General features: G+C 43.2%; 4 protein-coding genes across 4 annotated transcripts; all 4 read right to left on the bottom strand.

Annotated features, from left to right (window-relative positions):
• Positions 1-4115: 4115 nt before the first annotated feature.
• Positions 4116-5042, bottom strand: LOC139344967 (olfactory receptor 2F1-like). The gene has a single exon (XM_070983412.1). It carries the CDS (start codon positions 5037-5039, stop codon positions 4116-4118), a length of 924 nt encoding a protein of 307 aa, XP_070839513.1. The 5' UTR covers positions 5040-5042.
• Positions 5043-10613: 5571 nt separating this feature from the next.
• LOC139344966 (olfactory receptor 2F1-like) lies at positions 10614-11540 on the bottom strand. Its single transcript, XM_070983411.1, has one exon. It carries the CDS (start codon positions 11535-11537, stop codon positions 10614-10616), a length of 924 nt encoding a protein of 307 aa, XP_070839512.1. The 5' UTR covers positions 11538-11540.
• Positions 11541-16405: 4865 nt separating this feature from the next.
• Positions 16406-17332, bottom strand: LOC139344677 (olfactory receptor 52N5-like). The gene has a single exon (XM_070983007.1). The coding sequence runs from the start codon at positions 17327-17329 to the stop codon at positions 16406-16408; it is 924 nt and encodes a 307-aa protein (XP_070839108.1). The 5' UTR covers positions 17330-17332.
• Positions 17333-20943: 3611 nt separating this feature from the next.
• On the bottom strand, positions 20944-21870 carry LOC139344964 (olfactory receptor 8G17-like). Its single transcript, XM_070983407.1, has one exon. The coding sequence runs from the start codon at positions 21865-21867 to the stop codon at positions 20944-20946; it is 924 nt and encodes a 307-aa protein (XP_070839508.1). The 5' UTR covers positions 21868-21870.
• Between the last annotated feature and the right edge of the window lie 3126 nt (positions 21871-24996).

Below are 24996 nucleotides of genomic sequence, written 5' to 3'. Positions count from 1 at the left end.
GAAGTGCAAACTGCATTCATACATAAGTGTAACATAACTTCAACCACATGTCAGACCTATTATTTACTGCTATTTATGATCTTAATCATTCATTAATTCAACTTTCATTGTAACCTAATTTTGAACTTCAGTAAATATAGCTGCATAAAAATCTGTCCTGGACATCAATAAACATAATTAAAATTCAAATCAGATGAATCAACCAAAAGAAGAAGAGCTGGACGTAAAATACAGATGAAATTAAAATAAAATAAGATTTAAAACCTGCATTGTCTTAAAGATGAAACTGTGGTAAGCTTCAGATCAGGGGTTTTCAATAAACAGTAAAAATAACAGAATAATATTTAATCAATTAATTAAGGTCACATCTCTTGTAATTGGGCCAGCACACAATTGAATAGTTTGTCCAAAGTTTCTTTCTGACTCAAACTTATTCTTACAACCACATTTACAATAGAAATTTCATTATAGAGAAAAGGAATTCACTGTATCTGAGTAATGTTAACATGTGAACTCGACAGCAACAACATGAAGCACTGTGTGCACAAGTTAATGTCACCATGACAACAATGTCAACAACAGGAAAATGAGCCACATTACAACCACATTCATCTGCAGACAGGATGGCTGTGAATGAGCTCCAGCTACAATGTGAATTCAGTGTCACTTATAGATGAACAGAAAGTTCATCCTGAAATAAAAATTGTTCCATTTCATAATGCAGTGTGGCGTGCTCATACCACGAGGTGGCAGGGTCATCGATGTTTATCCTAACGTATATCTGACAGAGAACTCAGGTGTCTCTCAGTGAACAGTGAGGGCTCTATTTTCGATTCTGCCGCCGGCGCGGCGCAAAGTCAGGTCCGCTTTGCCGATGGGGTGTGGCAGCGCAGACTTTGGTATTTTCGTGCACTGCGCTGCCGGCGCAACTACTCCCCCTTCTCATCTCAGTCCCACCCAGTGGCACAACTTGGAAGGAGGGAGGGGAGAAGACGTGGAGTGGGTTTGACACAGCCGAGTCCAATCTTCACCAATCACACCAGCTCCTCACTTCACCTTTAAAAACGCAGTTGGCGAGGCGCATGGCAAGTTTCGGGGATGACTGAACCCACGCAGGAAAGTGTCCAACACCCAAACTTCTCCCAGGAGGAGACTGACGTTCAGGTCCAGGCTCGCAGTGGCCGTATCTACGGCCTTGTGAAATTTAATTCAATACTGTCTATCCCTGTAGTGTGGAAAGTTATTGATCATCAGATGTTTTTTGAACTGATGTGACCGCAAATACTCACTTAAGGACAAAGCTGGGCAGGGAGGCGCTCCCTCCTCTCCTGTGCATTCTGCTGCTCTCCCAGTTGACACGGCACATGCAATTCGGCTTGTCTCCGTCTTAAGTCCCTTAATGTGTCCTCCGTGAGTTCATAGTGACATCCACGTTGTACAGCCATGTTGTGTAAAACGCAACATGCCATGAAGAATGCGCCGACACTCTGAGGGTAGCAGCCACCCATCCAGAGGGGTGTCCCCCTGAAAGACTGTAGGGATGCTAGAATTCGCTAGGATGAACGAGTCATGTGCCGACCCGGGGAAATTGGCATACACGTTTGTCACCAGGCAATTTGAGTCACAGATCACCAGACATCCCTGTTTCACCTGTATACATTCGGTTAGGTTGAGTGACCATCACACATGCCAAACGCGCTTGTGATGTGGTCAGATGAGATACTGATCAAAATATATAAATTTAGGTCTGACTGCATGTGCTGACTCAGATAGTTGCATTGAATTGTGGCTGTTGCTAATTAATGATTGCAGTGAAATGCCAGACACTGTGGAAACCTCCCTGTGAGGTATTGGTGATGTGGGCACACGACTCCACCAGTTTACGAAAACCCACTTGCCCAGCGGAGCACCGCTGGTGCACAGAGTTGACCAGGTCTGGGGTGGCGAGCTTTCAGCACACTTTCACGCCGCCGGCGTGTACCGAAATGGACCGAAAATCCAATAGAGCCCTGAGTGTCTGAGCTTCTCCCTCTGGGGCAGCTCCAAATATATAGAATTGACATTCTAGAATTGAACGCTGTCGTCAGTTTTTGCATCATAACAGGAAACCAAACATTTCACTGCAGCCTGTCAGCTGTGAAACTCAAAGACCTTCAGCTTCAAAGATCCTGTACGGGTAGTTGTTTGAAAGTGAAAATAATGAGAGCCTGAATCAAACCTGCTGAGAACATTGATGTTCAGCTTTACTCACAGAAAGTGGACAGACATCTGTTCCTGTCCTGGAGCTTGTGACATAATCATACAGTTAAGTTTCCCTCATAATCAGTAATATCAGAATTTGTACCATCACATCCACACTTACACAGTATGAAACAGGCCTGCTGCCTGATCACAACCATGAGGTTCATTCTATATTCATATTTATGACTCTGTGGCCACACGTAATGCTATAGCTTAATGCTAAATCAGTCCCTGACAAGTTAAACTTGTAACTGTATAAAGTTTCCCTTTAAACTCCATGAGATGAAATGATCTGCCTGTCTTTTGACACAGCTATAACCTGAGCCTGCTGTCCCTCCTACCAGTGTGTTTGTATATGAACTGACTGTCGTGAAGCTGTCGTCACGTAGCTTTGGATAACATTCACAAGCTGGCTAAAATTACTGCTGCGTTACAGAAGCATGTGGTTGGATTGAACCATGAGTGACATTAAGATTAAGATTAAGACTTTCCTTTATTAATCACCTAACACAACACAACATGCGTATGCTATGCTTCAGTGAACGCAACAACACTACATGCACATGCCATGCTTTTGGTGAAATTGCGGGCTGCCAGCCAACAGCGGTGCCCGGGGACCCAGTTCCTTCTTGTCAGGTGGTGATCTTCTTGCATGTTTTTAGTGGAGGTTTTTTAATGGAGAACATGGGAGAACATGCAAACTCCACACAGAAAGGCCCCTTTCCTCGAGCAGCAGGCACCAAAGGCATGGTGGAGGACACACTACCAGCGCCTACAGCTCCCCAGGCGGGAATCAAACCCGGGACGTTCTAGCTGTGAGGCGACAGTGTTGCCCCTGTTCCACCGTGCCACCAATTGTGACATGTGGCCTGAGTGAATTCTACAAGGCCAAACGTCTAGTGAGTTTGCTGGTGAGATGAACGACAGCTGACACGGTCTTCAGAGTATCCATGACAGTCCACTGTCCCCTGGACCTTTGTTCTGACAGATGTTCACCACAAAGTACCCTGAAATATAAATGAACAGTGTAGTTTTCTTCTTTGTTGGTCGCCTAAAAAGGTCAGAAATACAGTCACTTCAGAGTTAAATGACACAGACGTCATCACTCCATCTTCCCCAACATGTCCAAATCTCTGCTCACTTTTATGGTCATACTGTACTCTGTAGAACTAAGAGAATAAGTAATCAGTACTTAAAATACTAGTAGTAGCAGTAGTTCCTACCAAATGTTGAGGTTATTGCTGAGTAGATCATACATACACTGAAAAATAACTACAGTTTAAGTTCTTTGTAAGGACCTGACTTGTTACCCTCATAAGTTCAGGTCTTGTTCCCCACTACAACATGTGTTTGCATGTACTGTATTGGTACACTGTCAGTACAAAAGATTACGCTGTAACTCTGGAGTAATTAAAATACATTTTGTGGGAAATCAAAGTGTGAGCAGAGCAGATATGGTGCCATCTCGTTGCATTTATTATATACTGATGAAGATCACAAATCTGAGTAGACAATTTACATCAAACGATATACAGTATTTACAATAACAACCTCTTTAAATAAAGCTGTTCACATAGACATAACCAATATCCCCCATTTCATTATTTGAATTACAGTTGTCCTGTTTTCTAATACTCTGTGTTCACTGCCTGTAGAACTCTTTTGCTCTCAATACACACACACACACACACACACACACACACACACACACACACACACACACACACACATATATATATATAAAAATAACAGAATATTTGATGCACAGGAGTTTTGATTCAATAAAATCTCAGATCATGGTTTGATATGATTTATATCATTTCCTTGAATTGTTTGCGAAAGTAAATGTTTATTTGTTACACAATCAAAACACCTTAAGGTCTGAAATATTTCCAGATAATTTTTCGTATTTCTTTAGACTGCACCCCATAAATGATGGAGTTGAGGCTACCAGGCACTATAGCAAACAGAATAGCAGAAAGTTTTCGGTATTCTTTGTACTGAGGGAAGCGATGTAGAATAATGACAATAAATCCACACATCAGCAGGATCAGATACACAACCAGGTGAGTGCTGCAGGTCTTCAAGGCCTTACTGTTCAATGACTTACTTTTACTGGTCAGGCAGACTAGTGTGATCTTAGTGTAGGTGAGAACCATGCTGCCTATAGACGCCGTCAACAGAACTACAGTGAAAGTGAGGCCACAGACATTATTGATGAACACACTCTCACAGGAGAGTTTAAACAAGGAGGCATTTTCACAGAAGGGGTTGTCGATCACAGTCCTGCATCGGTTCAGCCGTATGGTCAAACTGAGCAGAATCCCAACCAAAACAAAGGCCACTCCCCAGGCAGACACTGTCAGCTTGATCACCATCTTGTTGGTCATTATGGCAGAATAGCGCAGAGGATTGCAGATGGCCACATATCTGTCAAATGTCATAATCATGAGCACGGTGTGGGAAGTCGCACCAAACAACTGTGTAATGAAAGCTTGGACCACACATTCATAATAACTGATGAGGCGCTCAGAGGGAGGCCGCAACACATCTACAAGCAAACGGGGCAAAATATTAGTACTTCCCATTATGTCACTGACTGACAGGTTGCAAAAAATGAGATACATGGGCAGGTGGAGGCTCTTGTCAATAAAGATTAGAACTGTAATGCCTACATTTACAACCATCAGAAAAATGTAGGAAATGAAGAAGAGGAAAAAGACAGGGTACATGGAATCCTTTGTGACCGCAATCCCTTCGACGAGGAGGGTGAAGCTGTTGTAGGTGTAGTTTTCCATCAACCTGAAATAACAAGATAACAGTCTTGTGTTCATGTTAGGAGATTGATAAAAATATTGTCAATCAAGATATCAGAGATACTGGCTGTGTGAAATGGCATTAGCTGCTGTTCAACAAAACAAATAAAAACTTTTCCATTGAATAAAAAAGTAAACATAACAACACTGGCTCATACAGAATTAAACATCTCTACATATTTGTAGAAAATATGAAAATGCATTTTTCATGATTGTTATACACAAATACCTGCTTTGTTACTGCATCAGTATTTAGTTGTCACTACAGTTAGCATTCAGCAATGAGAGGATCCCACTGTTTTATGGCTGCAGTTTTCGCATCAGGGGACTCACTTCGTCTTCCATAACATGTGATGCAACATTAAGTCATCAGTTTGGTAACATTAGCATGCTAACATACTCACAATGCAGTCTGGAGTAGCATTATTCCAACCGTGAGACTGCAATGACCCCTGCGTTGTCAGAAGCGGTCAGTGTTCAAACAACACTATTATCAGAAAATTATTTTCACCACTTCCAATAGGAAAAAAGGAGAAGGATGTCAACAAACTCTTCAGGAGACAGAATCCCCAGAAAGTATTCCGGATTCTGTCTTCCCATCTACCTTGAAGCACTGCGCTGATCAGCTGTCTCCAGTGCTCACAGATATTTTCAACACCTCACTGGAGACATTTCACGTGCCAGCCTGCTTCTGTCTGTCTGTAGAGGATGCAGTCAACTTGGCCCTCCACTTCATCCTCCAGCACCTGGACTCCGCGGGAACCTATGCCAGGATCCTGTTTGTGGATTTCAGTTCTGCTTTTAGCACCATCATCCCAACTCTGCTTCAGGAGAAGCTCTCCCAGCTGAGCGTGCCTGACTCCACCTGCAGGTGTATTACAGACTTCCTGTCTGACAGGAAACAGTGCATGGGGAAACACATCTCCGACACTAAAACCATCAGCACCGGATCCCCCCAGGGCTGCGTTCTTTCTCCTCTGCTCTTCTCCCTATATACGAACAGCTGCACCTCCAGTCACTAGCGGAACAAATCAGTGCTGGGCCGGGCGCGGGGCACGTGACCGGGCCCTTTAAACCCAATAAAGCTCATGATAACATCGCTTTTCAACATACACATGGCCGCAACAGCGGGGCTTACAAGCATACATACTACATTTTTGACACAAGGCTCAAAGCCTTCAGTAAGGCCGGGGCCACATAGCACGCCTGCGCAGAGCGTGGCGTTGCGGCATGGTTTTCATTTCGGCGTGTGAGAATCGCGCGAGTCCTGCGTGACTGCTGCGGCGCATCAACTAGAGATTCAGTATTATGTGAGTATTTCACAGCGATTACAATGTCTGTATCTGCATATGTGACACACATGACGAGAAAATACACAATATGAGAGGGACAGAAGTTCTCCATCATCTCTACTCCTTTCCCTCTCTCCCACTCTCTCCTCCTGTAGCTCAGTCCCTGTTCCAGCACATGTAAAGTAAAATTACGTCATCATTTTTGTTGTCGATAATTATCAAACGCAAACTCCATGTAAACAGATGGAGCCGGCAGTTGCTGCGCCGCTGCAGACACGCAGGATATGTGAACAGGAACACACGCGAGAGACGCAGCAGCTCAGCAACGCCATGCACAAGCTCGAGGCGTGCTGTGTGGCCCCGACTTCGCTCCACTTTTATGCTTATATGAACTGCCACTCATGTTTAGCTTAGTCCGTAAAAATGCTCCACCTAGCTTGCACTCTGTTGACAAATGACTGATGATGATGTGATGGACGGTTGATGACGATTTTATCCAAAATACACTTGGAGACAATATCGGCGATCCTCTTGTAGATTTGTACGTAATGAAGTTAAATGTGAGAGTGAAAATAAAGCCAGTCATGCAGCACGTCATTTTATTCATATTTTACACCTAACTACATCACTAAAGTCAGTCTTGTAAAGTTTTTACCAACCATGACTCATCCTGACTGGGTCTGTATATAAGCCCACACATATCAAATTTTACAAGATACCATAGGGTAAGAGCCCGATGCCTCCTGGGTGGAACGAAGATTTTCCTTCACCACCTTGCACCAGCCCGCCAAGGGCGTGTTGCCCCCCTAGCCCCCCTGGAAACCCTGCCTCTGCCTCCAGTCACCAGTCCGTCAAGCTCCTGAAGTATGCAGATGACGCCACCCTCTTTAGACTCATCTCTGATGGGGACAAGATTGCTTACAGGTGGGAGGTTGACCATCTGGTGACCTGGTGCAACCAGATCAACGCTCTAAAGACAGTGGAGATGGTTGTGTACTATAGAAAGAACTCTGCTTCACCTGCCCCCATCATCCTCTGTAACTCCACTATTGACACTGTGGAGTCTTTCCGCTTCCTGGGAACTATCATCTCCCAGGACCTCAAGTGGGAGCCGAACATCAGGTCCCTCATCAAGAAAGCACAGCAGAGGATGTACTTCCTACGACAGCTGAAGAAATTCAGTCTGCCAAAGACAATGATGGTGCACTTCTACATAGCCATCACTGAGTCCATCCTCACCTCCTCCATCACCATCTGGTACACTGCTGCCACTGCCAAGGACAAGGGCAGACTGCAGCGTGTCATTCAGTCTGCAGAGAAGGTGATCGGCTGCAATCTCCCGTCTCTTCAGGACCTGTACATCTCCAGGACCCTGAGGCGTGCAGGAAAGATTGTGGCTGATCCCTCCCATCCCGGACACAAACTCTTTGAGACACTCCCCTCTGGCAGGAGGTTGCCGTCCATCAGGGCCAAAACCTCACGCCACAAGAACAGTTTTTTCCAGTCTGTTGTCAGCCTTATCAACAATGCCCGGAACCCCCCTGACACTCTTCACACTCCACTGCTGCCTCTATTTGTCACATTGACATTACCAAAACTCCATGCGTTACATTAACGCTCAACTATTTTACTGTATCGCTGCCAGCTGCACTGCTCTTTTCATTCTGAAAAAAAAAGGACTGTGTATGTATATTTATATTGTTATATTTTTACTTTTGAAGAGCTTATTCTAAAAGATTTGTTGTGCACAAACTTCATCAAAACAAATTCCTGGTATGTGTAAAATCGTATTTGGCAATAAAGCTTTTTCTGATTCTGATTCTGATCCCTAAATAAAAATCGTTCCATTTCATAATGCAGTGTGGCGTGCTCATACCACCAGGTGCAGGGTCATCGATGTATATCCTAACGTATATCTGACAGATAACTCAGGTGTCTCTCAGTGAACACTGAGTGTCTGAGCTTCTCCCTCTGGGGCAGCTCCATATATAAAGAATCTACATTCTAGAATTGAACGCTGTCGTCAGTCTTTGCATCATAACAGGAAACCAAACATTCCACTGCAGCCTGTCAGCCATGAAGCTCAATGACGTGAATCAGCTTCAAGGATCCTGTAGGGGTATTTGTTTGAAAGAGAAAATAATGAGAGCCTGAATCAAACCTGCTGAGAACATTGATGTTCAGCTTTACTCACAGAAAGTGGACAGATGTCTGCTCCTGTCCTGGAGCTTGTGACATAATCATACAGTTAAGTTTCCCTCATAATCAGTAATATCATAATTTGTACCATCACATCCACACTTACACAGTATGAAATAGGCCTACTGCCTGATCACAACCATGAGGTTCATTCTATATTCATATTTATGACTCTGTGGCCACACGTAATGCTATAGTTTAATGCTAAATCAGTCCCTGACAAGTTAAACTTGTAACTGTATAAAGTTTCCTTTTAAACTCCATGAGATGATCTGCCTGTCTTTGGACACAGCTATAACCTGAGTCTGCTGTCCCTAGTAGTTCCTGAGGTTATTGCTCAGTAGGTCATATATACGCTTGAAAAATTACTGCAGTTTAAGTTCTTTGTAAGGTCCTGCATTGTTACCTTCATAACTTCAGGTCTTGTTCCCCAGTACAACATGTGTTTGTATGTACTGAACTGGTACTACGGAGCCCGTAAAGTGCCACGAAGAAGGAAAAAAAAAAAACTATATAGTGCACATGAGATACTAAAACGTGCACATGAATTGATAAAACGTGCGCACGTTTAAGCTAAATCGTGTGCTTGATTTAACTCGTTCATTTATACAGACAGGCGGCAACGCATCCCATGTCTCAGGGCAAGAGCCACAACAATGTCATCATATAAGATTCCGAGGTGAAAATAAAAGTTAGTTAGCTGAGTTCTTCTCTCCATTGTATCACGTGTGTGACTGTGAACATCTGAAGTGGTCACTATGGAGAGCCGTATGCACGGACAAGTCAAAGCGTGGGAAATAACTGTATCTGGAGCACACGTTTTAGTATCTCGAGAGCATGATTCAGCTAAAAGGTGAGCACAATTGAGCTTAAACGTGCACACGTTTTAGTGTCTCGTGCACTCGATTTTGTATTTTGTGCGCACGGTTTAGTATCTCGTGAGCCCTAGTTTTTTTGTTTTTGTTTTTTTTCTTCGTGGCACTGTTGGGGTTCCATATGGTACACCGTAAGTACAAAAGATTACACTGTAACTGTTAGGCTGGTTAGCCAATAACTAACTGGACCCAGTAATGCAGACCCGGAGACAGGACTTAAATGAATCAAGAACTAATTTATTAACAAAACGAGAACACAAAACACGCTCACCGAGCGGAAATGGAAACAAACAAAAGACGCACTCAAAAGGAGTGGAAAACGATAAACAAAAGCCACACTCAAACTGAGTGGAGGAAAACTCAAGGAGCTCCGACGAAGCGAGTATGAGACACGCATGGAAGCGGCAGGAGACACTGAAAGAACAAAAAAACACAGCACACAATAAGTGGCTGGAACGTAGACGGAAGAACACAAAACACTTTCTCTGAAATGAGATGGAACAAGGGACGTAGTACTTACAACCAGTAGACCGAACACACTCATGGGAGGACGAGAGAATAATCCGGCGACTGGGAGAAAACTGTCAGCTCTTTAAATACTCCAAACAATGAAGACATGTGCTCCAGGTGAACACCTGGAGGCGGAACCAGCTGCAGGTACAGGGATGCTCAGCCGCAGGAACAGGGTTGACAGACACACACATAGGGGAAATAGGGAGAGGAGACACAAGCGGAGAGACAGGAAGCTAGGATCTTAACTGTAACTCTGGAGTAATTAAGATACATGTTGTGGGAAATCAAAGTGTGAGCAGAGCAGCTATGGTGCCATCTTGTTGCATTTATTATATACTGATGAAGATCACAAATCTGAATAGATCATTTACAACAAACAATATACAGTATTTACAATAACAACCTCTTTAAATAAAGCTGTTCACATCGACATAACCAATATCCCACGTTTCATTGTTTCATTTGTGGTTGTCCTGTTTTCTAATACTCTGTGTTCACTGTCTGTTGAACTTTTTTGCTCTCAACATTTCTTTACTCATTTACATTAAAAACAGAATATTTGATGCAAAAGAGTTTTGATACAACAAAACCTCAGATCGTGTTTTGATATGATTTATATCTTTTCCTTGAATTGTTTGCAAAAGTAAATGTTTATTTGTTACACAATTGAAAATACTTCAAGGTCTGAAATATTTCCAGATAATTTTTCGTATTTCTTTAGACTGCACCCCATAAATGATGGTGTTGAGGCTACCAGGCACTACAGCAAACAGAATGGCAGAGAGTTTTCGGTATTCTTTGTGCTGAGGGAAGCGATGCAGAATAATGAGAATAATTCCACACAACAGCATGATCAGATAGACAACCAGATGAAAGCAGCAGGTCTTCAAGGCCTTACTGTTCAAAGACTTACTTTTACTGGTCAGGCAGATTATTGTGATCTTAGTGTAGGTGAGAACCATGCTGCCTATAGACGCTGTCAACAGAACTACAGTGAAAGTGAGGCCATAGACATTATTGATGAACACACTCTCACAGGAGAGTTTAAACAAGGAGGCATTATCACAGAAGGGGTTGTCGAACACAGTCCTGCATCGGTTCTGCCGTATGGTCAAACTGAGCAGAATCCCAACCAAAACAAAGGCCACTCCCCAGGCAGACACTGTCAGCTTGATCACCATCTTGTTGGTCATTATGGCAGAATAGCGCAGAGGATTGCAGATGGCCACATATCTGTCAAATGTCATAATCATGAGCACAGTGTGGGTAGTCGTACCAAAGAACTGTGTATTGAAAGCTTGGATCACACATCCATAATAACTGATGAGGCGCTCAGAGGGAGGCCGCAGCACATCTACAAGCAAACGGGGCAAAATATTAGTACTTCCCATTATGTCACTGACTGACAGGTTGCAAAAAATGAGATACATGGGCAGGTGGAGGCTCTTATCAATAAAGATTAGAACTATAATGCCTACATTTACAACCATCAGAAAAATGTAGGAAATGAATAAGAGGAAAAAGACAGGGTACATGGAATCCTTTGTGACCGCAATCCCTTCGATGAGGAGGGTGAAGCTGTTGTAGGTGTAGTTTTCCATCAACCTGAAATAACAAGATAACAGTCTTGTGTTCATGTTAGGAGATTGATAGAATATTGTCAATCAAGATATCAGAGATACTGGCTGTGTTAAATGACATTAGCTGCAGTTCAACAAACAGATAGAAACTTTTCCATTGAATAAAAAAGTAAACATAGCAACACTGGATCATGCAAAATTAAACATCTCTACATATTTATAGAAAATATGAAAATGCATTTTTCATGCTTGTTATACATAAACACCTGCTTTGTGACTGCATCAGTCTTTAGCTGTCACTACAGTTAGCATTCACTGCAGCTATGAAGGAATCCCACTGTTTTATGGCTGCAGTTTTAACATCAGGGGACTCACTTAATCTTCCATAATATGTGATGTAACATTAAGTCATCAATTTGGTAACATTAGCATGCTAACATACTGTACTCACAATGCAGTCTGGAGTAGCATTATTCCAACCCTGAGACTGCAATGACCCCTACACTGTTAGACACAGTCAGTGTTCAGACAACGCTGATCAGTCAGGCAGACTTAAAGTAAAATGTCAACACTCATTTCATGAGTTTCTTAAGATTCCTTTAACTACTTTACTATCAGAATGGAATTTTCACCACTTCCAATAGCAAAAAAGAAGAGGGTGTCACTTAGAAGTGCAAACTGCATTCATACATAAGTGTAACATAACTTCAACCACGTCAGACCTATTATTTACTGCTATTTATGATCTCAATCATTCATTAATTCAACTTTCATTTTAACCTCATTTTTAACTTAAATATAGCACATATTTATATTAAATATAGCTACATAAAAAACTGTGAAAAGATCCTGGACATCGATAAACATAATTAAAATTTAAAGCAGATGAATCAACCAAAAGAAGAACAGCTGGACATAAAATACAGATGAAATTAAAATAAAATAAGATTTAAAACCTGCATTGTCTTAAAGATAAAACTGTGGTAAGCTTCAGATCAGGGGTTCTCAATAAACAGTAAAAATAACAAAATAATATGTAATCAATTAATTAAGGTCACATCTCTTGTAATTGGGCCAGCACACAATTGGATAGTTTGTCCAAAGTTTCTTTCTGACTCAAACTTATTCTTACAACCACATTTACAATAGAAATTTCATTATAGAGAAAAGGAATTCACTGTATCTGAGTAATGTTAACATGTGAACTCGACAGCAACAACATGAAGCACTGTGTGCACAAGTTAATGTCACCATGACAACAATGTCAACAACAGGAAAATGAGCCACATTACAACCACATTCATCTGCAGACAGGATGGCTGTGAATGAGCTCCAGCTACAATGTGAATTCAGTGTCACTTATAGATGAACAGAAAGTTCATCCTGAAATAAAAATTGTTCCATTTCATAATGCAGTGTGGCGTGCTCATACCACGAGGTGGCAGGGTCATCGATGTTTATCCTAACATATATCTGACAGATAACTCAGGTGTCTCTCAGTGAAAAGTGAGGGCTCTATTTTCGATTCTGCCGCCGGTGCGGCACAAAGTCAGGTCCGCTTTGCCGATGGGGTGTGGCAGCGCAGACTTTGGTATTTTCGTGCACTGCGCTGCCGGCGCAACTACTCCCCCTTCTCATCTCAGTCCCACCCAGTAGCACAACTTGGAAGGAGGGAGGGGAGAAGGCGTGGAGTGGGTTTGACACAGCCGAGTCCAATCTTCACCAATCACACCAGCTCCTCACTTCACCTTTAAAAACGCAGTTGGCGAGGCGCATGGCAAGTTTCGGGGATGACTGAACCCACGCAGGAAAGTGTCCAACACCCAAACTTCTCCCAGGAGGAGACTGACGTTCAGGTCCAGGCTCGCAGTGGCCGTATCTACGGCCTTGTGAAATTTAATTCAATACTGTCTATCCCTTTAGTGTGGAAAGCTATTGATCATCAGATGTTTTTTGAACTGATGTAACCGCAAATACTCACTTAATGACAAAGCTGGGCAGGGAGGCGCTCCCTCCTCTCCTGTGCGCTCTGCTGCTCTCCCAGTTGACACGGCACATGCAATTCAGCTTCTCTCCGTCTTAAGTCCCTTAATGTGTCCTCCGTGAGTTCATAGTGACATCCACGTCGTACAGCCATGTTGTGTAAAACGCAACATGTCACGAAGAATGCGCCGACACTCTGAGGGTAGCAGCCACCCATCCAGAGGGGTGTCCCCCTGAAAGACTGTAGGGATGCTGAATTCGCTAGGATGAACGAGTCATGTGCCGACCCGGGGAAATTGGTATACATGTTTGTCACCAGGCAATTTGAGTCACAGATCACCAGACATCCCTGTTTCACCTGTGTACAATCAGTCAGGTTGAGTGACCATCACACATGCCGAACGCGCTTGCGATGTGGTCAGATGAGATACTGATCAAAACATATAAATTTAGGTCTGACTGTATGTGCTGACTCAGATAGTTGCATTGAATTGTGGCTGTTGCTAATTAGTGATCGCAGTGAAATGCCAGACACTGTGGAAACCTGCCTGTGAGGTATTGGTAATGTGGGTGCACGACTCCAAAGTTTACGAAAATCCACTTGCCCAGCGGAGCACCGCTGGTGCACAGAGTTGACCAGGTCTGGGGTGGCAAGCTTTCAGCGCACTTTTACGCCACCAGCGTGTACCGAAATGGACCGAAAATCCAAATCCGCCTGCTGATTATGCCGACACCTCCCCCTACTGCGCCGCAACGCCCATCCTGGCGCACTTCTCTGTGCCTCGGTTTACCAAAATACCAAGTGCCCTGCGCCTGCCTGCACTGCACAAGAATATCACTGCGCAGGGTGCGCACCCTGCGCCCCGCCAGTGGCAGGGATAAAAATAGAGCCCTGAGTGTCTGAGCTTCTCCCTCTGGGGCAGCTCCAGATATATAGAATTGACATTCTAGAATTGAACGCTGTCGTCAGTTTTTGCATCATAACAGGAAACCAAACATTTCACTGCAGCCTGTCAGCTGTGAAACTCAAAGACCTTCAGTTTCAAGGATCCTGTAGGGGTAGTTGTTTGAAACTGAAAATAATGAGAGCCTGAATCAAACCTGCTGAGAACATTGATCTTCAGCTTTGCTCACAGAAAGTGGACAGACGTCTGCTCCTGTCCTGGAGCTTGTGACATAATCATACAGTTAAGTTTCTCTCACAATCAGTAATAATAATATCATAAGTTGTACCATCACATCCACACTCACACAGAATAAAATGGGTCTGCTGCCTGATCACAACCATGAGGTTCATTCTGTATTCATGTTAATTACTTTGTGGCCACACTTACTGCTATAGCTTAATGTTAAATCAGTCCCTGAAAAGTTAAACCTGTAACTGTATCAAGTTTCCCTTTAAACTCTGTCTTTTGACACAGCTATAACCTGAACCTGCTGTCCCTCCTACCAGTGTGTTTGTATATGAACTGACTGTCGTGAAGCTGCCATCACGTAGCTTTGGATAACATTCACAAGCTGGCTAAAATTACTGCTGCGTTACAGAAGCATGTGGTTGGATCGAACCATTAGTGACATTAAGATTAAGATTAAGATTAAGACTTTCCTTTATTAATCACCTGACACAACACAACATGCGTATGCTATGCTTTAGTGAACGCAACACTACATGCCACATGCCTTTTGGTGAAATTGCTTCTTCCGCATTCAAGCCATCCTAGAAGTCCTTCCTCCGCGGCAGACCAGGAGCGGTGGGCTGCCGGCCGACAGCGGCGCCCGGGGACCCAGTTCCTTCTTGTCAGGTGGTGATCGTCTTGCATGTTTTTAGTGGAGGTTTTTCAATGGAGAACATGCAAATTCCACACAGAAAGGCCCCTTTCCTCAAGCAGCAGGGACCGAAGGCATGGTGGAGGACACACTACCAGCACCCACAGCTCCCCAGGCGGGAATCGAACCCGGGACGTTCTAGCTGTGATGCGACAGTGTTGCCCCTGTTCCACCGTGCCACCAATTGTGACATGTGGCCTGAGTGAATTCTACAAGGCCAAACGTCTAGTGAGTTTGCTGGTGAGATGAACGACAGCTGACACGGTCTTCAGAGTATCCATGACAGTCCACTGTCCCCTGGACCTTTGTTCTGACAGATGTTCACTACAAAGTACCTTAAAATATAAATGAACAGTGTAGTTTTCTTCTTTGTTGGTTGCCTAAAAAGGTCAGAAATACAGTCACTTCAGAGTTAAATGACACAGACGTCATCACTCCATCTTCCCCAACATGTCCAAATCTCTGCTCACTTTTATGGTCATACTGTACTCTGTAGAACTAAGAGAATAAGTAATCAGTACTTAAAATACTAGTAGTAGCAGTAGTTCCTACCAAATGTTGAGGTTATTGCTGAGTAGATCATACATACACCACTACAACATGTGTTTGTATGTACTGTACTGGTACACTGCCAGTACAAAAGATTACGCTGTAACTCTGGAGTCATTAAGATACATGTTGTGGGAAATCAAAGTGTGAGCAGAGCAGATATGGTGCCATCTTGTTGCATTTATTATATACTGATGAAGATCACAAATCTGAATAGATCATTTACAACAAACGATATACAGTATTTACAATAACAACCTCTTTAAATAAAGCTGTTCACATTGACATAACCAATATCCCACGTTTCATTATTTGATTTGTGGTTGTCCTGTTTTCTAATACCCTGTGTTCACTGTCTGTTGAACTTTTTGCTCTCAACATTTCTTTACTCATTTACATGAAAAACGGAATATTTGATGCAAAAGAGTTTTGATTCAATAAAATCTCCGATCATGGTTTGATATGATTTATATCATTTCCTTGAATTGTGTGCGAAAGTAAATGTTTATTTGTTACACAATCAAAACACTTTAAGGTCTGAAATATTTCCAGATAATTTTTTGGATTTCGTTAGACTGCACCCCATAAATGATGGTGTTGAGGCTACCAGGCACTATAGCAAACAGAATGGCAGAGAGTTTTTGGTATTCTTTGTACTGAGGGAAGCGATGCAGAATAATGACAATAAATCCACACAACAGCATGATCAGATACACAACCAGGTGAGTGCTGCAGGTCTTCAAGGCCTTACTGTTCAAAGACTTACTTTTACTGGTCAGGCAGACTAGTGTGATCTTAGTGTAGGTGAGAACCATGCTGCCTATAGACGCCGTCAACAGAACTACAGTGAAAGTGAGGCCATAGATGTTATTGATGAACACACTCTCACAGGAGAGTTTAAACAGTGAGGCATTGTCACAGAAGGGGTGTGTGATCACAGTCCTGCATCGATTCAGCCGGATGGTCAAACCGAGCAGAATCCCAACCAAAACAAAGGCCACTCCCCAGGCAGACACTGTCAGCTTGATCACCATCTTGTTGGTCATTATGGCAGAATAGCGCAGAGGATTGCAGATGGCCACATATCTGTCAAATGTCATAATCATGAGCACAGTGTGGGAAGTCGTACCAAACAACTGTGTAATGAAAGCTTGGACCACACATTCATAATAACTGATGAGGCGCTCAGAGGGAGGCCGCAACACATCTACAAGCAAACGGGGCAAAATATTAGTACTTCCCATTATGTCACTGACTGACAGGTTGCAAAAAATGAGATACATGGGCAGGTGGAGGCTCTTGTCAATAAAAATTAGAACTGTAATGCCTACATTTACAACCATCAGAAAAATGTAGGAAATGAATAAGAGGAAAAAGACAGGGTACATGGAATCCTTTGTGACCGCAATCCCATCGATGAGGAGGGTGAAGCTGTTGTAGGTGTAGTTTTCCATCAACCTGAAATAACAAGATAACAGTCTTGTGTTCATGTTAGGAGATTGATAAAATATTGTCAATCAAGATATCAGAGATACTGGCTGTGTTAAATGACATTAGCTGCTGTTCAACAAATAAAAACTTTTCCATTGAATAAAAAGTAAACATAGCAACACTGGCTCATGCAAAATTAAACATCTCTACATATTTTTTTAGAATATATGAAAATGCATTTTTCATGATTGTTATACATAAATACCTGCTTTGTGACTGCATCAGTATTTAGTTGTCACTACAGGTGGCATTCAGTAATGAGAGGTTCCCACTGTTTTATGGCTGCAGTTTTAGCATCAAGGGACTCACTTCGTCTTCCATAACACGTGATGTAACACTAAGTCATCAGTTTGGTAACATCAGCATGCTAACATACTCACAATGCAGTCTGGAGTAGCATTATTCTAACCCTGAGACTGCAATGACCCCTGCACTGTCAGAAGCAATCAGTAGTCAGACAACACTGATCAGTCAGGCAGAATTAAAGTAAAATGTCAACACTCATTTCATGAGTTTCTTAAGATTCATTTAACAACTTTATTATCAGAAAATTATTTTCACCACTTCCAATAGCAAAAAAGGAGAAGGATGTCAACAAACTCTTCAGGAGACAGAATCCCCGGATAGCGGCTGGTCCGGATTCTGTCTTCCCATCTGCCTTGAAGCACTGCGCTGATCAGCTGTCTCCGGTGTTCACAGATATTTTCAACACCTCATTGGAGACATGTCACATGCCAGCCTGCTTCAAGTCTTCAACCATCATCACTGTCCCCAAGAAGCCAAGGACCACAGGACCTGTTGCCCTGACCTCTGTGGTCATGAAGTCCTTTGAGCGCCTTGTGCTCTCACACCTCGACATCACTGACCCTCTCCTGGACCCCCTGCAGTTTGCCTGCAGGGCCAACAGATCTGTAGATGATGCAGTCAACTTGGCCCTCCACTTCATCCTCCAGCACCTGGACTCCGCGGGAACCTATGCCAGGATCCTGTTTGTGGATTTCAGTTCTGCTTTTCACACCATCATCCCAACTCTGCTTCAGGAGAAGCTCTCCCAGCTGAGCGTGCCTGACTCCACCTGCAGGTGTATTACAGACTTCCTGTCTGACAGGAAACAGTGCATGAAACTGGGGAAACACGTCTCTGACACTAAAACCATCAGCACCGGATCCCCCCAGGGCTGCGTTCTTTCTCCTCTGCTCTCCTCCCTATATACGAACAGCTGCACCTCCAGTCACCAGTCCGTCAAGCTCCTGAAGTTTGCGGATGACACCACCCTCATTAGACTTATCTCTGATGGTGACAAGTCCGCCTACAGGTGGGAGGTTTACCATCTGGTGACCTGGTGCAACCAGATCAACGCTCTAAAGACAGTGGAGATGGTTGTGTACTATAGAAAGAACTCTGCCTCACCTGCCCCCATCATCCTCTGTAACTCCACTATTGACACTGTGGAGTCTTTCCGCTTCCTGGGAACTATCATCTCCCAGGACCTCAAGTGGGAGCCAAACATCAGCTCCCTCATCAAGAAAGCACAGCAGAGGATGTACTTCCTACGACAGCTGAAGAAATTCAGTCTGCCAAAGACAATGATGGTGCACTTCTACATAGCCATCACTGAGTCCATCCTCACCTCCTCCATCACCATCTGGTACACTGCTGCCACTGCCAGGGACAAGGGCAGACTGCAGCGTGTCATTCAGTCTGCAGAGAAGGTGATCGGCTGCAATCTCCCGTCTCTTCAGGACCTGTACATCTCCAGGACCCTGAGGCGTGCAGGAAAGATTGTGGCTGATCCCATAATGCAGTGTGGCGTACTCATACCACGAGGTGCAGGGTCATCGATGTATATCCTAACGTATATCTGACAGATAACTCAGGTGTCTCTCAGTGAACACTGAGTGTCTGAGCTTCTCCCTCTGGGGCAGCTCCATATATAAAGAATCTACATTCGAGAATTGAATGCTGTCGTCAGTCTTTGCATCATAACAGGAAACCAAACATTCCACTGTAGCCTGTCAGCCATGAAGCTCAATGACGTGAATCAGCTTCAAGGATCCTGTAGGGGTAGTTGTTTGAAAGTGAAAATAATGAGAGCCTGAATCAAACCTGCTGAGAACATTGATGTTCAGCTTTACTCACAGAAAGTGGACAGACGTCTGCTCCTGTCCTGGAGCTTGTGACATAATCATACAGTTAGGTTTCCCTCATAATCAGTAATATCAGAATTTGTACCATCACATCCACACTTACACAGTATGAAACAGGCCTGCTGCCTGATCACAACCATGAGGTTCATTCTATATTCATATTTATGACTCTGTGGCCACACGTAATGCTATAGCTTAATGCTAAATCAGTCCCTGACAAGTTAAACTTGTAACTGTATAAAGTTTCCCTTTAAACTCCCTGAGATGATCTGCCTGTCTCTGGACACAGCTATAACCTGAGTCTGCTGTCCCTAGTAGTTCCTACCAAATGTTGAGGTTATTGCTCAGTAGGTCATATATACGCTTGAAAAATAACTACAGTTTAAGTTCTTTGTAAGGTCATGCATTGTTACCTTCATAACTTCAGGTCTTGTTCCCCAGTACAACATGTGTTTGTATGTACTGAACTGGTACTACGGAGCCCGTAAAGTGCCACGAAGAAGGAAAAAAAAATTAAAAAAAACTATATAGTGTGCACGAGATACTAAAACGTGCACATGAATTGATAAAACGTGCTCGTTCATTTATACAGACAGGCAGCAATTCATCCCATGTTTTAGGGCAAAAGCCACAAGAATGTCATCATATAAGATTCCGAGGTGAAAATAAAAATTAGTTAGCTGAGTTCTTCTCTCCATTGTATCACGTGTGTGACTGTGAACATCTGAAGTGGTCACTACGGAGAGCCGTACACGGACAAGTCAAAGCGTGGGAAATAACGGTATCTGGAGCACACGTTTTATTAACTCAAGGACATGATTTAGCTTAAACGTGCACAAGTATTAGTGTCTCGTGTGCACGTTTTAGCATCTCGTGCAGTCGATTTTGTATTACGTGCACAGGTTTTAGTATCTTGTGTGCACTATATACTTTTCTTTTTTCTTCATGGCATTTTTGGGGCTCCATATGGTACACCGTCAGTACAAAAGATTACACTGTAACTCTGGAGTAATTAAGATACATGTTGTGGGAAATCAAAGCGAGAGCAGAGCAGCTATGGTGCCATCTTGTTGCATTTATTATATACTGATGAAGATCACAAATCTGAATAGATCATTTACACCTAACGATATACAGTATTTACAATAACAACCTCTTTAAATAAAGCTGTTCACATAGACATAACCAATATCCCACGTTTCATTATTTCATTTGTGATTGTCCTGTTTTCTAATACTCTGTGTTCACTGTCTGTAGAACTTTTTTGCTCTCAACATTTATTTACTCATTTACATATAAAATAACAGAATATTTGATGCAGTAGAGTTTTGATACAACAAAATCTCAGATCGTGGTTTGATATGATTTATATCATTTCCTTGAATTGTTTGCGAAAGTAAATGTTTATTTGTTACACAATGGAAAACACTTCAAGTTCTTAAATATTTCCAGATAATTTTTCGTATTTCTTTAGACTGCACCCCATAAATGATGGTGTTGAGGCTACCAGGCACTACAGCAAGCAGAATGGCAGAGAGTTTTCGGTATTCTTTGTACTGAGGGAAGCGATGTAGAATAATGACAATAAATCCACACAACAGCAGGATCAGATACACAACCAGGTGAGTGCTGCAGGTCTTCAAGGCCTTACTGTTCAATGACTTACTTTTACTGGTCAAGCAGACTAGTGTGATCTTAGTGTAGGTGAGAACCATGCTGCCTATAGAAGCTGTGAACAGAACTACAGTGAAAGTGAGGCCATAGACATTATTGATGAACACATTCTCGCAGGAGAGTTTAAACAAGGAGGCATTATCACAGAAGGGGTGTGTGATCACAGTCCTGCATCGGTTCAACCGTATGGTCAAACCGAGCAGAATCCCAACCAAAACAAAGGCCACTCCCCAGGCAGACACTGTCAGCTTGATCACCATCTTGTTGGTCATTATGGCAGAATAGCGCAGAGGATTGCAGATGGCCACATATCTGTCAAATGTCATAATCATGAGCACGGTGTGGGAAGTCGTACCAAACAACTGTGCAATGAAAGCTTGGACCACACATTCATAATAACTGATGAGGCGCTCAGAGGGAGGCCGCAACACATCTACAAGCAAACGGGGCAAAATATTAGTACTTCCCATTATGTCACTGAGCGACAGGTTGCAAAAAATGAGATACATGGGCAGGTGGAGGCTCTTGTCAATAAAAATTAGAACTGTAATGCCTACATTTACAACCATCAGAAAAATGTAGGAAATGAAGAAGAGGAAAAAGACAGGGTACATGGAATCCTTTGTGACCGCAATCCCTTCAACGAGGAGGGTGAAGCTGTTGTAGGTGTAATTTTCCATCAACCTGAAATAACAAGATAACAGTCTTGTGTTCATGTTAGGAGATTGATAAAATATTGTCAATCAAGATATCAGAGATACTGGCTGTGTTAAATGACATTAGCTGCTGTTCAACAAAACAAAAACTTTTCCATTGAATAAAAAAGTAAACATAGCAGCACTGGCTCATGCTAAATTAAACATCTCTACATATTTCTAGAAAATATGAAAATGCATTTTTCTTGCTTGTTATACATAAATACCTGCTTTGTGACTGCATCAGTGTTTAGTTGTCACTACAGTTAGCATTCACTGCAGCTATGAATGGATCTCACTGTTTCATGGCTGCAGTTTTAACATCCTGGACCCTCTACAATTTGCATACCGGCCCAATCGATCCACTGAGGATGCCATTGCTCACATACTACACACTGTCCTATCATACCTGGAGAAGAGCAAGGGAAAAGTGCTGAACTATGTGAAACTGTTATTTGTTGACTATAGTCCAGCCTTTAATACTATTCTTCCCTCCACCCTCATCACAAAGTTCAGGAGCCTGGGGCTGAACGACGTCCTCTACAGGTGAATCCTGGACTTTTTGTCAGAGAGACCTCAGGTGGTGAAAGGCAGACACACCTCATCCCCCCTCACCCTCAGCACAGCCACAGCTGAAGAAATTCAGAGTGTCCAAAGCAGTCCTGCAGGGCTTTTACTCCAACACCATTGAGAGCATTCTAATTGGGTGCATCACCACTTGATATGGAATCACCACCATGCAGGACCATAAGGCCCTGCAGGGAGTGGTGCGTTCAACTGAATGCACCATAGGTGGGCAACTCCCTACCATTCACAAGCTGGCTAAAATTACAGCTGTGTATCAGGCTGTCAGCTTGATCACCATCTTGTTGGTCATTATGGCAGAATAGCGCAGAGGATTGCAGATGGCCACATATCTGTCAAATGTCATAATCATGAGCACGGTGTGGGAAGTCGCACCAAACAACTGTGTAATGAAAGCTTGGACCACACATTCATAATAACTGATGAGGCGCTCAGAGGGAGGCCGCAACACATCTACAAGCAAACGGGGCAAAATATTAGTACTTCCCATTATGTCACTGACTGACAGGTTGCAAAAAATGAGATACATGGGCAGGTGGAGGCTCTTGTCAATAAAGATTAGAACTGTAATGCCTACATTTACAACCATCAGAAAAATGTAGGAAATGAAGAAGAGGAAAAAGACAGGGTACATGGAATCCTTTGTGACCGCAATCCCTTCGACGAGGAGGGTGAAGCTGTTGTAGGTGTAGTTTTCCATCAACCTGAAATAACAAGATAACAGTCTTGTGTTCATGTTAGGAGATTGATAAAAATATTGTCAATCAAGATATCAGAGATACTGGCTGTGTGAAATGGCATTAGCTGCTGTTCAACAAAACAAATAAAAACTTTTCCATTGAATAAAAAAGTAAACATAACAACACTGGCTCATACAAAATTAAACATCTCTACATATTTTTAGAAAATATGAAAATGCATTTTTCATGATTGTTATACACAAATACCTGCTTTGTTACTGCATCAGTATTTAGTTGTCACTACAGTTAGCATTCAGCAATGAGAGGATCCCACTGTTTTATGGCTGCAGTTTTCGCATCAGGGGACTCACTTCGTCTTCCATAACGTGATGCAACATTAAGTCACCAGTTTGGTAACATTAGCATGCTAACATACTCACAATGCAGTCTGGAGTAGCATTATTCCAACCGTGAGACTGCAATGACCCCTGCGTTGTCAGAAGCGGTCAGTGTTCAAACAACACTATTATCAGAAAATTATTTTCACCACTTCCAATAGGAAAAAAGGAGAAGGATGTCAACAAACTCTTCAGGAGACAGAATCCCCAGAAAGTATTCCGGATTCTGTCTTCCCATCTACCTTGAAGCACTGCGCTGATCAGCTGTCTCCAGTGCTCACAGATATTTTCAACACCTCACTGGAGACATTTCACGTGCCAGCCTGCTTCTGTCTGTCTGTAGAGGATGCAGTCAACTTGGCCCTCCACTTCATCCTCCAGCACCTGGACTCCGCGGGAACCTATGCCAGGATCCTGTTTGTGGATTTCAGTTCTGCTTTTCACACCATCATCCCAACTCTGCTTCAGGAGAAGCTCTCCCAGCTGAGCGTGCCTGACTCCACCTGCAGGTGTATTACAGACTTCCTGTCTGACAGGAAACAGTGCATGGGGAAACACATCTCCGACACTAAAACCATCAGCACCGGATCCCCCCAGGGCTGCGTTCTTTCTCCTCTGCTCTCCTCCCTATATACGAACAGCTGCACCTCCAGTCACTAGCGGAACAAATCAGTGCTGGGCCAGGCACGGGGCACGTGACCGGGCCCTTTAAACCCAATAAAGCTCATGATAACATCGCTTTTCAACATACACATGGCCGCAACAGCGGGGCTTACAAGCATACATACTACATTTTTGACACAAGGCTCAAAGCCTTCAGTAAGGCCGGGGCCACATAGCACGCCTGCGCAGAGCGTGGCGTTGCGGCATGGTTTTCATTTCGGCGTGTGAGAATCGCGCGAGTCCTGCGTGACTGCTGCGGCGCATCAACTAGAGATTCAGTATTATGTGAGTATTTCACAGCGATTACAATGTCTGTATCTGCATATGTGACACACATGACGAGAAAATACACAATATGAGAGGGACAGAAGTTCTCCATCATCTCTACTCCTTTCCCTCTCTCCCACTCTCTCCTCCTGTAGCTCAGTCCCTGTTCCAGCACATGTAAAGTAAAATTACGTCATCATTTTTGTTGTCGATAATTATCAAACGCAAACTCCATGTAAACAGATGGAGCCGGCAGTTGCTGCGCCGCTGCAGACACGCAGGATATGTGAACAGGAACACACGCGAGAGACGCAGCAGCTCAGCAACGCCATGCACAAGCTCGAGGCGTGCTGTGTGGCCCCGACTTCGCTCCACTTTTATGCTTATATGAACTGCCACTCATGTTTAGCTTAGTCCGTAAAAATGCTCCACCTAGCTTGCACTCTGTTGACAAATGACTGATGATGATGTGATGGACGGTTGATGACGATTTTACCCAAAATACACTTGGAGACAATATC

This window comes from Chaetodon trifascialis, chromosome 16 (genome assembly GCF_039877785.1).
Source record: "Chaetodon trifascialis isolate fChaTrf1 chromosome 16, fChaTrf1.hap1, whole genome shotgun sequence".
Classification (NCBI taxonomy): domain Eukaryota; kingdom Metazoa; phylum Chordata; class Actinopteri; order Chaetodontiformes; family Chaetodontidae; genus Chaetodon; species Chaetodon trifascialis.
This window is presented reverse-complemented; position numbering and strand designations above follow the sequence as displayed.